Source organism: Pseudochaenichthys georgianus, chromosome 1, assembly GCF_902827115.2.
Source record: "Pseudochaenichthys georgianus chromosome 1, fPseGeo1.2, whole genome shotgun sequence".
In the NCBI taxonomy this organism is placed as follows: Eukaryota; Metazoa; Chordata; class Actinopteri; order Perciformes; family Channichthyidae; genus Pseudochaenichthys; species Pseudochaenichthys georgianus.
In genome coordinates, this window is record NC_047503.1 from 46,552,987 (window position 1) to 46,567,194 (window position 14,208).

The 14,208-nt window shown below is 40.4% G+C and overlaps 1 protein-coding gene across 2 annotated transcripts in view; it reads left to right on the forward strand.

Annotated features, from left to right (window-relative positions):
- The window catches only part of LOC117451186 (venom factor-like), a 45,920-nt gene that overhangs the window by 493 nt on the left and 31,219 nt on the right, over nucleotides 1-14,208 (forward strand). For both annotated transcript variants that reach the window (XR_011643603.1, XM_034089351.1), the window contains exons 2-14: nucleotides 1,207-1,224; nucleotides 1,305-1,340; nucleotides 1,882-1,920; nucleotides 3,738-3,927; nucleotides 4,521-4,686; nucleotides 5,096-5,166; nucleotides 5,493-5,584; nucleotides 5,675-5,757; nucleotides 5,877-5,964; nucleotides 10,352-10,454; nucleotides 10,676-10,790; nucleotides 13,143-13,258; nucleotides 13,419-13,562. Coding sequence is in view for 1 of the 2 variants with exons in the window: in XM_034089351.1 (XP_033945242.1) it covers nucleotides 1,207-1,224; nucleotides 1,305-1,340; nucleotides 1,882-1,920; nucleotides 3,738-3,927; nucleotides 4,521-4,686; nucleotides 5,096-5,166; nucleotides 5,493-5,584; nucleotides 5,675-5,757; nucleotides 5,877-5,964; nucleotides 10,352-10,454; nucleotides 10,676-10,790; nucleotides 13,143-13,258; nucleotides 13,419-13,562 (1,261 nt within the window). In the remaining variant the exon portion in view is untranslated. The remainder of the gene's footprint in view (nucleotides 1-1,206; nucleotides 1,225-1,304; nucleotides 1,341-1,881; nucleotides 1,921-3,737; nucleotides 3,928-4,520; nucleotides 4,687-5,095; nucleotides 5,167-5,492; nucleotides 5,585-5,674; nucleotides 5,758-5,876; nucleotides 5,965-10,351; nucleotides 10,455-10,675; nucleotides 10,791-13,142; nucleotides 13,259-13,418; nucleotides 13,563-14,208) is intronic.

The following is a 14,208-nucleotide window of genomic DNA, read 5'->3' on the forward strand; positions in this document are numbered from 1 at the left end:
CGTAGCATTAATATGCCTTAGGTGCAATACTTTGTATTGTGCAATATACCCTCATGAAACTAGTACACAGTACTTCTTTAATTCTATATGTCACTTTTTTTTACATTACATTGCATTTAGCTGACGCTTTTATCCAAAGCGACTTACAATAAGTGCGTTCGACCAACAAAATACAAACTTGAAGAAAACAGAATCACATAAGTACATCAGGTTTCATAGAGCAAAAACATTTCAAGTGCTACTCAACTGGCTTTAGATAAGCCAGTCCTTTATTAGTGTGAGAGAAACTTCTGCTCAGCAATGTTGATGGAAGAACTGGAAGCTGGAGTCCGCTTTATATCAAACACCTGAGTTTATTGAGAGCCACGGCCGGGAGCCTTGGCAGGGTTCTCACACGACTTCATCATGTGATTCCCCAGCCAACACTGAAGATTACACAGAAACACAGCGCAAATCTACACAGATAATCAAGGAGGAGCCTCTATTTCGCGCGTCTTCTGATCGATAATCACAAGAACATGGATTCAGAGACAAAGACAGTCTGTTAAAGTCCTCTGGCAGTTAGTCACAGTCCCCCAACAGGAAAGCGGAACCTTTAACCCTTTAACCTATAACCCCCTGCTCTAAGTTATGGCAGACCTATGTGAAACACAAAATGCTCGTTGGTACAAACACTTAAACAAAATATTTCCCTCACAATTAGTATATAAGTGCTTTGTTAATAGTTCTATCGCTCGAAGTGGAGTGGAAAGAGATGAGTTTTCAGTCTGCGCCGGAAGGTGTGTAAGCTATCTGCTGTCCTAATGTCAATGGGAGCTCATTCCACCATCTTGGAGCCAGGATAGCAAACCCACGTGTTTTTGCTGATGGGAACTTGGGTCCCCCTCGCAGCGAGGGTGCAGCGAGTCGTTTGGCTGATTTTTTAAACAAACACTGCTTCCTTTTTACCAGGGTGTACTTATATGCTATTTTCTTTTTGACTTATGGTGTTCTCTTATTATTAATATTGTGTGCAAACTAAGTAATTGTTGTAATATGTTAGTCTATTCTCCTCACTTTTACCTTGTCATAATGTCAATGTCCCCGTTGCGCAACAAATAAAGGATTTCTGATTCTGATTTCCATCGCTGGTTTTCTGCTGACTGTAAAGAGCATATATTTAAAGCTGTGTTTCCTCTCAAACTAATGGGTCTGTCCTCTTTACAGACTCAGCTGGGGGGACAGGTAAGTGTTTGCACAGAGATCAAATTATTAGTTTTAACCTCTGTCTCTGACAAGTTATGATTTCTGAAACTGCTCCCCAGATTTACACCTACAGATGCTTTCTGGGAACTCCACGAGTAAGTAACTAAAGCTGCACTTAACAGAAAACAACATGTAGTATAATATTTTTAATTGTGAAAAAATGTGTTTAATTAAACTCTATGGAAATCAATAAAACAAAATTAATTAAAACATGAATTCAATATAATCATCCCTGGTGTTTGAATGACAGGATTTCCATCATTATCATATCTTTCAATGCCATTTTTACATATCTGTGTTACTAAAAATGACCTTATTAAGGTGGGACAGCTCTTAAAAAGGCTCTTTCTCCAGTTAATCCCAGAACATAATAAGGTTAAGTCTATTCAGTAGTAGATACATGATAAGATACACCATGTTTGACAAGAACATATAAATACATTCCTGCTTCTATTCTTATTTTACTGTTTATATATCATGTAATTTCCTATAAATGTCTCTACCTTTCCCCCTCTCCTCGTCTTGATACCATATAACTGACCATGTTATAATACCACACATTCATAAGTGTTTAAGTGTTTTGTAGAGTTGTGTCATGAATAACAATAATATTGATTCTGTTTTTTCTTTTTTAAGGACACCAAACCTAAAGGTCACAGTCAGTTCTGAACCAAGGTACGGGTGCCATATGACAGTGTGTCCAACACAAATGAAAAAGACGCATGGCGAATCATTTGACCCGTATAAATTACATGAATTAAAGAGGACATCGTTTTCTGGTTCATATCAGTATGTAGTGTTTCTACTTTAAAGAGTCCTCTCCTCCTGATGTTCAGGTGTATATCAGTATGTAGTGTCTCTACTTTAAAGAGTCCTCTCCTGCAGATGTTCAGGTGTATATCAGTATGTAGTGTCTCTACTTTAAAGAGTCCTCTCCTGCTGATGTTCAGGTGTATATCAGTATGTAGTGTCTCTACTTTAAAGAGTCCTCTCCTGCTGATGTTCAGGTGTATATCAGTATGTAGTGTCTCTACTTTAAAGAGTCCTCTCCTGCTGATGTTCAGGTGTATACCAGTATGTAGTGTCTCTACTTTAAAGAGTCCTCTCCTGCTGATGTTCAGGTGTATATCAGTATGTAGTGTCTCTACTTTAAAGAGTCCTCTCCTGCTGATGTTCAGGTGTATATCAGTATGTAGTGTCTCTACTTTAAAGAGTCCTCTCCTGCTGATGTTCAGGTGTATATCAGTATGTAGTGTCTCTACTTTAAAGAGTCCTCTCCTGCTAATGTTCAGGTGTATATCAGTATGTAGTGTCTCTACTTTAAAGAGTCCTCTCCTGCTGATGTTCAGGTGTATATCAGTATGTAGTGTCTCTACTTTAAAGAGTCCTCTCCTGCTGATGTTCAGGTGTATATCAGTATGTAGTGTTTCTACTTTAAAGAGTCCTCTCCTGCTGATGTTCAGGTGTATATCAGTATGTAGTGTCTCTACTTTAAAGAGTCCTCTCCTGCTGATGTTCAGGTGTATATCAGTATGTAGTGTCTCTACTTTAAAGAGTCCTCTCCTGCTGATGTTCAGGTGTATATCAGTATGTAGTGTCTCTACTTTAAAGAGTCCTCTCCTGCTGATGTTCAGGTGTATATCCGTATGTAGCGTCTCTACTTTAAAGAGTCCTCTCCTGCTGATGTTCAGGTGTATATCAGTATGTAGCGTCTCTACTTTAAAGAGTCCTCTCCTGCTGATGTTCAGGTGTATATCAGTATGTAGTGTCTCTACTTTAAAGAGTCCTCTCCTGATGATGTTCAGGTGTATATCAGTATGTAGTGTCTCTACTTTAAAGAGTCCTCTCCTGCTGATGTTCAAGTGTATATCAGTATGTAGTGTCTCTACTTTAAAGAGTCCTCTCCTGCTGATGTTCAGGTTTATATCAGTATGTAGTGTCTCTACTTTAAAGAGTCCTCTCCTGCTGATGTTCAGGTGTATATCAGTATGTAGTGTCTTTACTTTAAAGAGTCCTCTCCTGCTGATGTTCAGGTGTATATCAGTACGTAGTGTCTCTACTTTAAAGAGTCCTCTCCTGCTGATGTTCAGGTGTATATCAGTATGTAGTGTCTCTACTTTAAAGAGTCCTCTCCTGCTGATGTTCAGGTGTATATCAGTATGTAGTGTTTCTACTTTAAAGAGTCCTCTCCTGCTGATGTTCAGGTGTATATCAGTATGTAGTGTCTCTACTTTAAAGAGTCCTCTCCTGCTGATGTTCAGGTGTATATCATGCTTTAATTTTCAAATAGCTCTTTATTTTTCTCATACTGTCTGTGCTGCAGCACCTCTTTTCACCCTCTGTATGAAACCAGAGCCCAGTCTGCTCTGATTTAGCCTCTGCAGACCATTTACATGTACAAAAACCTATAGAACACACTACAGGAAAAAGCATAATAGGGCCTCTTTAAAGTTGTGGCAGCCCCCGCATCATTCATGAATATTTTCCTGCAGGTTTACTGTCCTAGCTCCAGACCTGCTGAGGACAGACAGCCAGGAGAACATCTTCCTCCAGGCAGAAGGTCTGTCCTCCCCCGTCAATGTCTACATCTCCATCATCGACTTCAGTCAGACCACCATGCTCCTGCAGGACTCCGTCACACTGAATCTGGAAAATGGATATCACACTCTCAAAACTCTTCAGGTAGCAATTAATCAAAATGTCGAGTTCAAAGAGACATGTATTGGCTTAGAAGTTTCTAGAGCAGCCACTTCGAACATACGGGGGTGTTATTTCAGTGAACAAATAATCCAGAACGATAATCCATTTGTCAAGATGAATCCATATATTTTCCATTTTCACCATACATCTCTCCTTCTGAGTGTGTCTGGTTGAACTGGTTTAGCTTCCCTCGTTTAAAACCAACCCCTTCCCCATAAACAGAGATACTATAGCGAATAGGAGAACAAGGGGTGTCAACAAATATATTCAGGGGCGTAAAGAACTAAGGTGAGTTGAGAAATATTCAACAAATAATACCTGTAGGCCGTGTATGCTAATAAAGCAAGACATATTAAACAATAAAATAAAAACAAAACGTTATAATAAATTCAGTTAATGGCTCGTACAAGACATGAGTGTAAATTGGCAAAAACTCACTTGTCTTAACCACCTATAGTTAGAAAAGAAAACTCGCCATGGCACTCATATACACACATATAACAAAAGTAAATACATTTGAAAAGCAACATGGAATAAAACACAATAATAACTGGGTAAATCTAATCCTCCCCCAGCTCTCCTGGAATGGCTTGGACCGCAAAGAAAAGAAGAACAAGTTTGTGATTCTGAAGGTGAATTTTATTGGCCACCACTCGATAGAGAAGATACTGATGGTGTCCTTTCACTCTGGATACATCTTCATCCAGACAGACAAGCCCATCTATAAACCCGGAGATACTGGTGAGAGCTGGAGACACTGATAAAACAATCCAAATGTATAATAAGAAGAATGGAAATTATATTTTATCTATAATCTGGCATGTAGCATCTCTTCAATTTTTGAGATGTATGTATTTTATGCATGGTCCTTGTTTAATAAATACATATAATACAATAATAAATAACATTACCGCAATGTAACGTAGAATGTGCGAAGAAACTGCTGCTTCTGTTTGATCCAGAAGGTTTGCATTGGATTAGATTAAAACATATTTTCTTTCCAGCAAAAATACGCTGTAGTTTAATAGTAGTTTTTTTAATAGTAGTTTTAAATTGATGCTAATAAAGGCTAATAAAGGCTGCTGTACATATAGTGAATATTTTATTTTGGGTGTTTTTTTGGCTGATCTTTGTCTCTTTCCCTCTCCAGTTCGTTTCAGAGTGTTCACGTCCTCACCAACTTTTAAGGCCTTTAACAGCTCCGTCACAATAGATATCCAGGTAAAGAATTAAAAACAAGACCATTTAAAAACATTGCCTTGGTGCATTAAGGTGCATTTTTTAAAACTATATTATAGTCTAAAAGATTAATAGATGAATTGATTTTTGCAGGCCTGGTTTATGTAAAGTTTAAGTATAGATGTTGAAATGGGATATTAGAGAATCTTAAGATGTTCTACCTGGTGCTATGTTTTGGCAACACAACAGGTCATAGGTTTTGATATTGTGTTAGCCATAGCTGTTTTTAGCTCAATCTATGTTAATGAATTGTGAATGCGTGTGTGTGTGTGTGTGTGTGTGTGTGTGTGTGTGTGTGTGTGTTTCAGAATCCCGACGGTGTTGTGGTTAAACAGGTCTCCAGGATCCAAGCTTTTGATGGCGTTTTTGCTGACACTTTTCCTCTCTCAGAAATTGTCAAGTAAAAGCCTAATTATTTAAAATATTTTAACACCTTCCACTTTATGTGAATGTAGGTGTTTATCATGTATACATTGTTTTACTTCGGCAGTGAAGGACAATGGACAGTGATTGCAAAATTTGACCACTGGGAGCAGAACACCTTCACCTCCCAGTTCCAGGTGAAGAAATATGGTAGGTCAACTCAAACAAGACGTATGTTTTTTTCCTTTAGGCATCACATCTTTCCATATCTGAATATCACTTTTCGGTTGAGGTCTAATGTAGCATTTTTATGGTGTGTTGTGTTTCAGTGCTTCCTGCCTTTAATGTTACTCTGACGCCCAGAAAGTCCTTCCTCGACCTGCATGATACTGAACTGGAAGTAGAGATCTCGGCCAGGTTTGTCCAACACACACACACACACACACACACACACACACACACACACACACACACACACACACACACACACACACACACACACACACACACACACACACACACACACACACACACACACACACACACACACACACACACACACACACACACACACACACACACACACACACACACACACACACACACACACACACACACACACACACACACACACACACACACACACACACACACACACACACACACACGCGCACACACACACATGCTGGTTTCCATGTGCATTGAGGACCAATTTTCTGATAATCACTTCAGGGGACCAGCCTTTCTAGAGGGCCTAGAGGTCTGAAACAAATCAGGGACACTTGCCCTTGCTTAGTTAACTCAAACATACGTTAAAACATACTAAAAACAAATTAAATATAACATGATGTTATCCCCATCACTAATGGGGACTCAGGATAAACCATAGACTGTATATATAAATGGATGTAATGTCCGTGACGTCACCCATAGGATTCTGCAGAGCTGCCGTGAAGCCCTTAGTAGGCGGAGTCGGCCACTAACGGCTCGATTGTAACGTCAGAGTCTAATCCCGCCTGCTCCAAATAAGGGCAAAGAGTCGGAGCCGTGGCGGGACCTGCTGCCTCCGAACTGGAAGTAAACAGAGCTAGCTCAGGCTAAGAAGCTAAGCTAACATGAAATACATGCATACCAAGTTACTGCTAACAGTGTAGTTCCCCTATACAAACGTTACATTCATAATCAAATGAGACAATCTGCAAGAGAATTAGCTATATTTTGTTATTCTTAATGCTTGTCATTCACACGTTGAGAAAAGATGGACTCCACCGCCCGGACCTAACGGAGCCGCAGTGGGCTAGCTCCGGGACGCCGGCTGGAGCTAGCCCCCTGCGGCTCCGTTAGCTCCGTCCACCACTGGGATAATTGGGTCCCCTATTAACATTTGCTCCCGTTTAGCATTATGGGCGTCATAGCCATAGACTATAAAAGTCTTACCCAAGGCTGAATCAGAAACTAAAATGTATATGTATGTATAAAGGGTTACGTCCTTAGCTGGCTAATAAGTAGCAAGCTAAGCTACCAAGCACACAAACACCTGCGAACGGGGTTAACATGTATAATATTATAATTTTAGACTTCTTGGAAGTTCTGTTAGTACATTCAAGCGCACAGCACAACATTTTAATTGTCTGGTATTTGTAACAATATTCCCTAAAAGGCACAATCACCACGAACACGGCTAAAGCTAAAGGGTCAAGTACAGTAACTATAACTAACTAATGTTGTAGCCTCTATGGTTGTAGCCTAGCAGAGTGGACAAGTTGCTGTTAGCTTACAGTGAGGCATGTACGTGTCCATCAAAGTGACCACGCCCTAATTTATGCAAAAATATGTAAGGCTTAATATTAATTAAACAGATGAGTTGAGAAAAAATGCACCCCCCACTAGTGTTAATTTCGTCAGCTATTTTTTAATTTAGTCTTAGTCCTGTGTTAAATTTCCTTTTTAGTTTTAGTCATATTTAGTCACCTTCCTCCTGTTTTTATTTAGTCAAGATTTAGTCGACTAAAAGTCTGAGCATTTTAGTCTTATTTTAGTCAAAGAAAACTAATTATTTTAGTCTACTTTTTGTCAATGAAAACTGTTGAGTCTTTTTTAGTCATCAGATTATATAGAACATTTCAGTCAAACTAGTCTAGCCAAAACCAATAATTTGTCATTTTAGTATATACATAAATAATATTATCTTGTCCTTATTTGATGAAAAACACAGGTTGAATGATTTAAGAATGCAGCTTTGCAGAGAGTATCTGGTCAGGTTTGTGATGTTTTTACCAGCTGTGTTATGGCCACATTGCTTCCCTTCTGATAAAACAATGCATTCGCTTTTTTTCTCCGCCTCATTGTTGCGAAAATGGGCCCAAATATCACATCGTTTCTTTCTCCCAAGCAGTGGTGGCTTTAGACTTTTTCGTTGTCAGTCATTTTGACGGACAGGATCGTAACATTTCCGTCATAATCCATTATTATCCGTCGAGTGCACAATGTATCACTCACTCGCGCTGACGGGGGGGTATTCGGTTAACGCGACCACTGCTCCTAAGTCCTGTTGTTGCCATTTTATTTTCTGTTGAATAAGGTTAGTTAGACTATGAGTTAGACCCGAGTCTTCCTGACAGTTCATATTGTGCCGCTGCCCGGTGTAATTCAAATGTACCGCCGCGCGCAGCACAGAAACAGCTGCTGCTCTGCCGCAGCACCGGAAAAGGAACTGCTGGGAGAAAAACTGACTATCAGAGATGTAACGTTATCTTTGATAATATTTCGTCTGCTCATTTTTCGTCAACGAAAGTAAAGAGAGATTTTGTCATAGTTTTTATTTAGTAAACTACATTTTCGTCTCGTCACTTTTCGTCAACGATATTGCATGATGATTTCGTTACAGTTATTGTTTACTGCCGTCGGTGCCGTCTCGTCATCGTCTCGTTTTCGTCATGGAAAAAAAGGTTGTTGACGAACATATTTCGTCATAGTTTTAGTCAACGAAATTAACACTACCCCCCACACAGTAGTCATGAAGGGGGAATCAGAGAATATGGTTTTTTGAACCACGATGTAAACATGTTTATTTCTGCTGTAAATTTGGGCATTTTAACATGGGGGTCTATGGAAATTGCTCCCTTCTGCAGCCTGCTCCTACTGGCTACTAGGTGAACTGCAGTGTGTGGCACTTCCGTATTGGCGTCCCGGCTCTTCCCCAGAGTTTGCCGCTTGGGATAAACCCAGTAGAAACGGTTATAGGGGACCAAAATGTACATACATTTGCATATATTTGCATACACACAGATTTCAATGTTACTCCTGGGGTCATGTCTATAATGTCCCATTTTAGTCAGTGAGTTTATATATTTGTTGACCTAAGCCTGTGTTTTAGCATTTAACATGTATTATCAGATGTTTCACTACAACAAGACATGTAAAGACATGGAGACTAAACAAAATAGATGTTTAAAATAAACCAACATTGAAAATTATGTATATGCTTGTCTCAAATTACAAAAAGTATTTTATTCCAGAACCTTTAGTCTTGAGTGACTGAGTCTTATATGTGTGATAATCTCTTTGATATCAGGAGTCACTGAAGTACCAAGAATGTTGTCTAACCACATCTGCCATACAAGTCAAACCTTAACCTTCTCAAATACAAGTCAAACCTTAACCTTCTCAAAGCACACTTTTACATTTCACACAGGTCAAAAGGGTTGACCAGGTCAACCACCGAGCCATGAATAGTATCAAAACACTTTGTTTATCATGTACACACACACACACACACACACACACACACACACACACACACACACACACACACACACACACACACACACACACACACACACACACACACACACACACACACACACACACACACACACACACACACACACACACACACACACACACACACACACACACACACACACACACACACACACACACACACACACACACACACACACACACACACACACACACACACACACACACACACACACACACACACACACACACACACACACACACACACACACACACACACACACACACACACACACACATTGACTTAATTCACAAACCCCTTAAAGTAAACCTCAACCTACCTTGCTCAATCTTGCGCTTCATTTTTAAAAAACCTATTCCCAACTTTAACTCTTGCTGTTAATGTTGTTAATGATGTCAGGACTTATGTCTTGAATGTTGTTGTATTATTGTTGTATTGTTTTAAGTGTCGGACCTCAGGAAGAGTAGCTTTTGTCAAGAGCAAAAGCTAATAGGGATCCTAAATAAACATACAATTAAACATAAACTTGAACTCTTAAACCATATTCAAATATCTCTGAACGCCAACAAATAAGGACTGAGGCAAGATATTTTATTAAATAAAAACATGTTCTGAAATTTGGAAATTATTATATCTATCTGTTTTCAATAAATGTGCAGAGATGAGTCGGGGCTGTGTAAAAGGGGGATAAATGGGAGTCCAAGTTTTTCATAATATTATTTCAGAAGTGTACATACATTATTCTCATACTAAACCACAGGAACATACACACACACCTTGTTTAATAGGATATCTGATGAATATGTAGGGATTTTCGAATATGTACGCAAATATTAAGTGCTCACTATTGACTTCCCATTGTGCAAGGGCAATGAATCCTCATACTAAAACACAGGAACATACACATAAACCTTGTTTATAAGGTTATCTGCTGACATAAGGATATTCCTCCCAAATCTTCAGGTCTATTTGAAAATATGAAGTATGAAGACTTCCGATTGTGTGATCGTTTTGTCTCAGATACCTGTATGGGGAGCCGGTCCAGGGCACGGCCTATGTGGTGTTTGGAGTGATGATCAACCAAGAGATGAGGAGGTTGCCTGCAGTGAAGCAAGTGACAGATGTGAGTCACTGCTTATTCTGAAATACTAGGCTGCTGTCACTGACTACATACACATGCACAACATATTCATTTTCTTGCTATTTATCAGATAAAAGACAATATAAACTGTGTACGTGGAAAACATCGGTGTTGGAGGCGGTCAATTCATTTCTGGAAAAATTCGAAGTTATAGTAAACTAGAAATCAGATGATTTACTTTCTGTATTCTTCTTTTCCTGCAGCTGGACGGAGGAGTGGTCAAACTGAGTATCGAGGAGCTCAAACGAGCTCACCCCAACATCAGATCTCTTTTGGGCAGCTCTGTGTATGTGAAGGCTTCAGTGCTCACCAAGTCAGGTCAGCACCTCATGTCAGAAAGTCAACCCTGTCACTAATCATTTCCCATCCATAAAATGTATCTTTCTTAGGCACAAAAACTAAATGTTCTGTGCAGTGTTATTGTTGTGTTTGCATTGTTCCTGTCGCACCACAGATTAGTAAGATAAACTCTCCGACATGTCGCAATGTAGAGTTTGTTTTTTCAACATTAAGGACAGATCGATACTTTGGTGAGTTGCAACCTGACCTTTAGCCATGTGGACAAAATCACTTCATCAAAATGTTAACTCTTCCCTATGACTCAGGCTTTTGAAAAATGTGGGGCATTTTACAAAAAGGGTGATGCATTAGTTTTAAAGGTCAAAAGCAAAAGTCCAGTTGAAGATGAATTCTGCCCTTCTGGGGAAATAGATTTGAACAGAATACCAAAACAAATCCCCTTCACCAGATAAGTCTCACTTTTTATGTTATTTTTATTATCTAACCTCCTACTTGAGATACCTTAAAGTGGCCAAGACCTTCAACGGGCCCTTTGAATATCCCAAGGTCATCGTCCTTGTCATCCATCTCGCTGGCCAGCACATTGCTCTGTTGCTACTAACAGTGTTGGTCCTTCCTCTTCCAACATCCATCCACGTGTTAGATGGAATCTGTCTGGTGTCACCGGTGTGCAATCAGATTACTACCTTTTTCCTCTGGAGGCAGGAATAAGAAACTCTTTTCTTTTTTTGGACCAATGAACTCTTTAGCCTCACCTCAGACTGCAAGTGGGTTCTCCAACTCAGTTAATAAAGTATAGAAGTGGTCGTCATGCCCAGGCGATGAAACAAACAGGCATTGCAGGGGAATTGGTAGGAAGTTTGAGCGCAGAGGTCTGGCTCTTTTCATCCTCTAAGTAGGACCCATCCACAGAAGATGTTGTGACGTCCAACTCCAATGTCTTCCTAATGACACCGTCTGGGTACCGACATCACATGTTGCATGTTTTATCATTGGATCCCTAGTCTGTCTAGGTGCTTCCAGAAATGGAAGCAAAAGTGCTATTGTACACGCCTCCGAGTGGACGATTGACTCCACCTTTGAGTCTCGTCCAGCCAACACAGAACTCTAGATCACATTAGATGTTGCCTCCAGCTTCTTGACTGGATCAAGACTGACAGCCGGATCATGACCACTCCCCTGTAAGACATGATGCCTCTGGCAAGCAGGATCGAGTAGTGGTCGCAGTAAACACTTGGAAGCCCACCCTCATCAAGACTGCACCCAAAAACACACCCAATCTGATCTGACTGGGATTCCACAGCAAATACAGTTAGACTGATTTGTTGCTTTAGGTTTGATATTATTACATTACATTGCATTTAGCTGACGCTTTTATCCAAAGCGACTTACAATAAGTGCGTTCGACCAACAAGATACAAACTTGAAGAAAACTAAATCATATAAGTACATCAGGTTTCATAGAGCCAAACATTTCAAGTGCTACTCAACTGGCTTTAGATAAGCCAGTCCTTTATTAGTATATAAGTGCTTTGTTAATAGTTCTATCGCTTGAAGTGGAGTCGAAAGAGATGAGTTTTCAGTCTGCGCTGGAAGGTGTGTGAGCTATCTGCTGTCCTGATGTCAATGGGAGCTCATTCCACCATCTTGGAGCCAGGATAGCAAACCCACGTGTTTTTGCTGATGGCAACTTGGGTCCCCCTCGCAGTGCGGGTGCAGCGAGCCGTTTGGCTGATGCAGAGCAGAGTGCACGCGCTGGGGTGTACGGTTTAACCATGTCCTGGATGTAGGAAGGGCCAGATCCATTCGCAGCATGGTACGCAAGTACCAGTGTCTTGAAGTGGATTCTAGCAGTTACCGGAAGCCAGTGGAGGGAGCGGAGGAGCGGCGTGGTGTGGGAGAATTTAGGAAGGTTGAAGACCAGGCGAGCCGCTGCATTCTGGATGAGCTGCAGAGGTCGGATGGCACATGCAGGTAGACCAGCCAGGAGGGAGTTGCAGTAGTCTAGGCGTGAGATGATGAGAGCCTGGACCAGAACCTGCGTGGCTTTCTGGGTCAGCTGGGGACGTATCCTCCTGATGTTGTAAAGCGTGTATCTGCAGCGGCGGGTTGTAGCAGCGATGTTTGATATGAGGAGACATTAGCTGCATTTGACAAAAGACCACCAGTTATTAAAACTCTCCACTTCCTATAACTCAAGCAAACAATGTGACATTAAAAAGAGAACAAGTTGACCTTAACACAACAAAGAGTGGTATAACATGGTATAAAAAAGTCTACATCTCACAGGGGAAACTTGAGTCTGGCTCCCTGAAAGTATCCAGGTTTGTGGTTATTGTTATTTATGACCCAGAGTTTCCTCCTTTACAGGCAGCGATTTGGTTGAAGCAGAAAAGACTGGCATTAAAATTGTGGAGTCTCCGTATGCCATATCCTTCAAAGAAGTACCAAAGTACTTCAAGCCGGGCATGCCCTTGGACTTAACAGTAAGGACCATCTTCTGTGTCTATGATCACTTTGCAAAAAACTGGACTTCTGTTTTTGTGCAGTAAAATGAAACACCACAAGTGGATCCTCTGTGTCTTGGGTAAAAACCTTGGTGGAAAACTGTACTCACAAACGTCCATTTCCCCCCAAAAATGTCAGATCCAAGTGAGCCAACATGACGGTTCTCCAGCCAGAAACGTCATGTTCAAAGTGACATTTCTAGACACGCTCTTGGTTGTGTCCTCCGGCACCACCAGAGCCAGCGTCAACATGCCTCAACAACATCGCGCACAAACCATCACTGTGAGTACGACTGCATTCTCACAGAGCCTTGACCCAGCTTATCTTTACGTTATTAATCATTAATCTATAGACAACACTGCTCTAGTAAAAAATGCGATGTGAAGGTTTTGCTTTTGCTTTAGATGACAGCACATTTACTTTTGGTTTTGGATTAAACAAGCGACTTTCTACTGATTATTAATAATCTCAATCTAGTTGTTTTCTAAACAATAATCAAGATAGTCATTATGTGCAGTCGTGGGTTCGCGGAGTACTTTAGGTTATTTTTCTGAATGTGCAAATCCTGGAAAAGAGCATATTTTAAAGACATTATTTTGTCATTGTAACGATAGACGTTATTATCGTTATTGACCCCTGAGATACATAATGGCTATTCGTGTAACGCATTGAACAATGATTTTTTCGAATGCTTTGTTCTCTTTACATGACAAGTGATTTAGCTGACACTTTAATGTAAAGCAGCACATACTTCAATACCGTTGACATGCCTATGTGAGCAATTTTGGGTTTAGGTATCTTGCCTAAGGAACCTGCAATGGCTGTCGCTCGAACCTCTGATACTCTGATTGGTTGACGGCTACTCACCCCCTGAGCAAAAAGCCAGTATGGCTACCTTAAGGATTATCAAAAGCAAAATCTCACACTT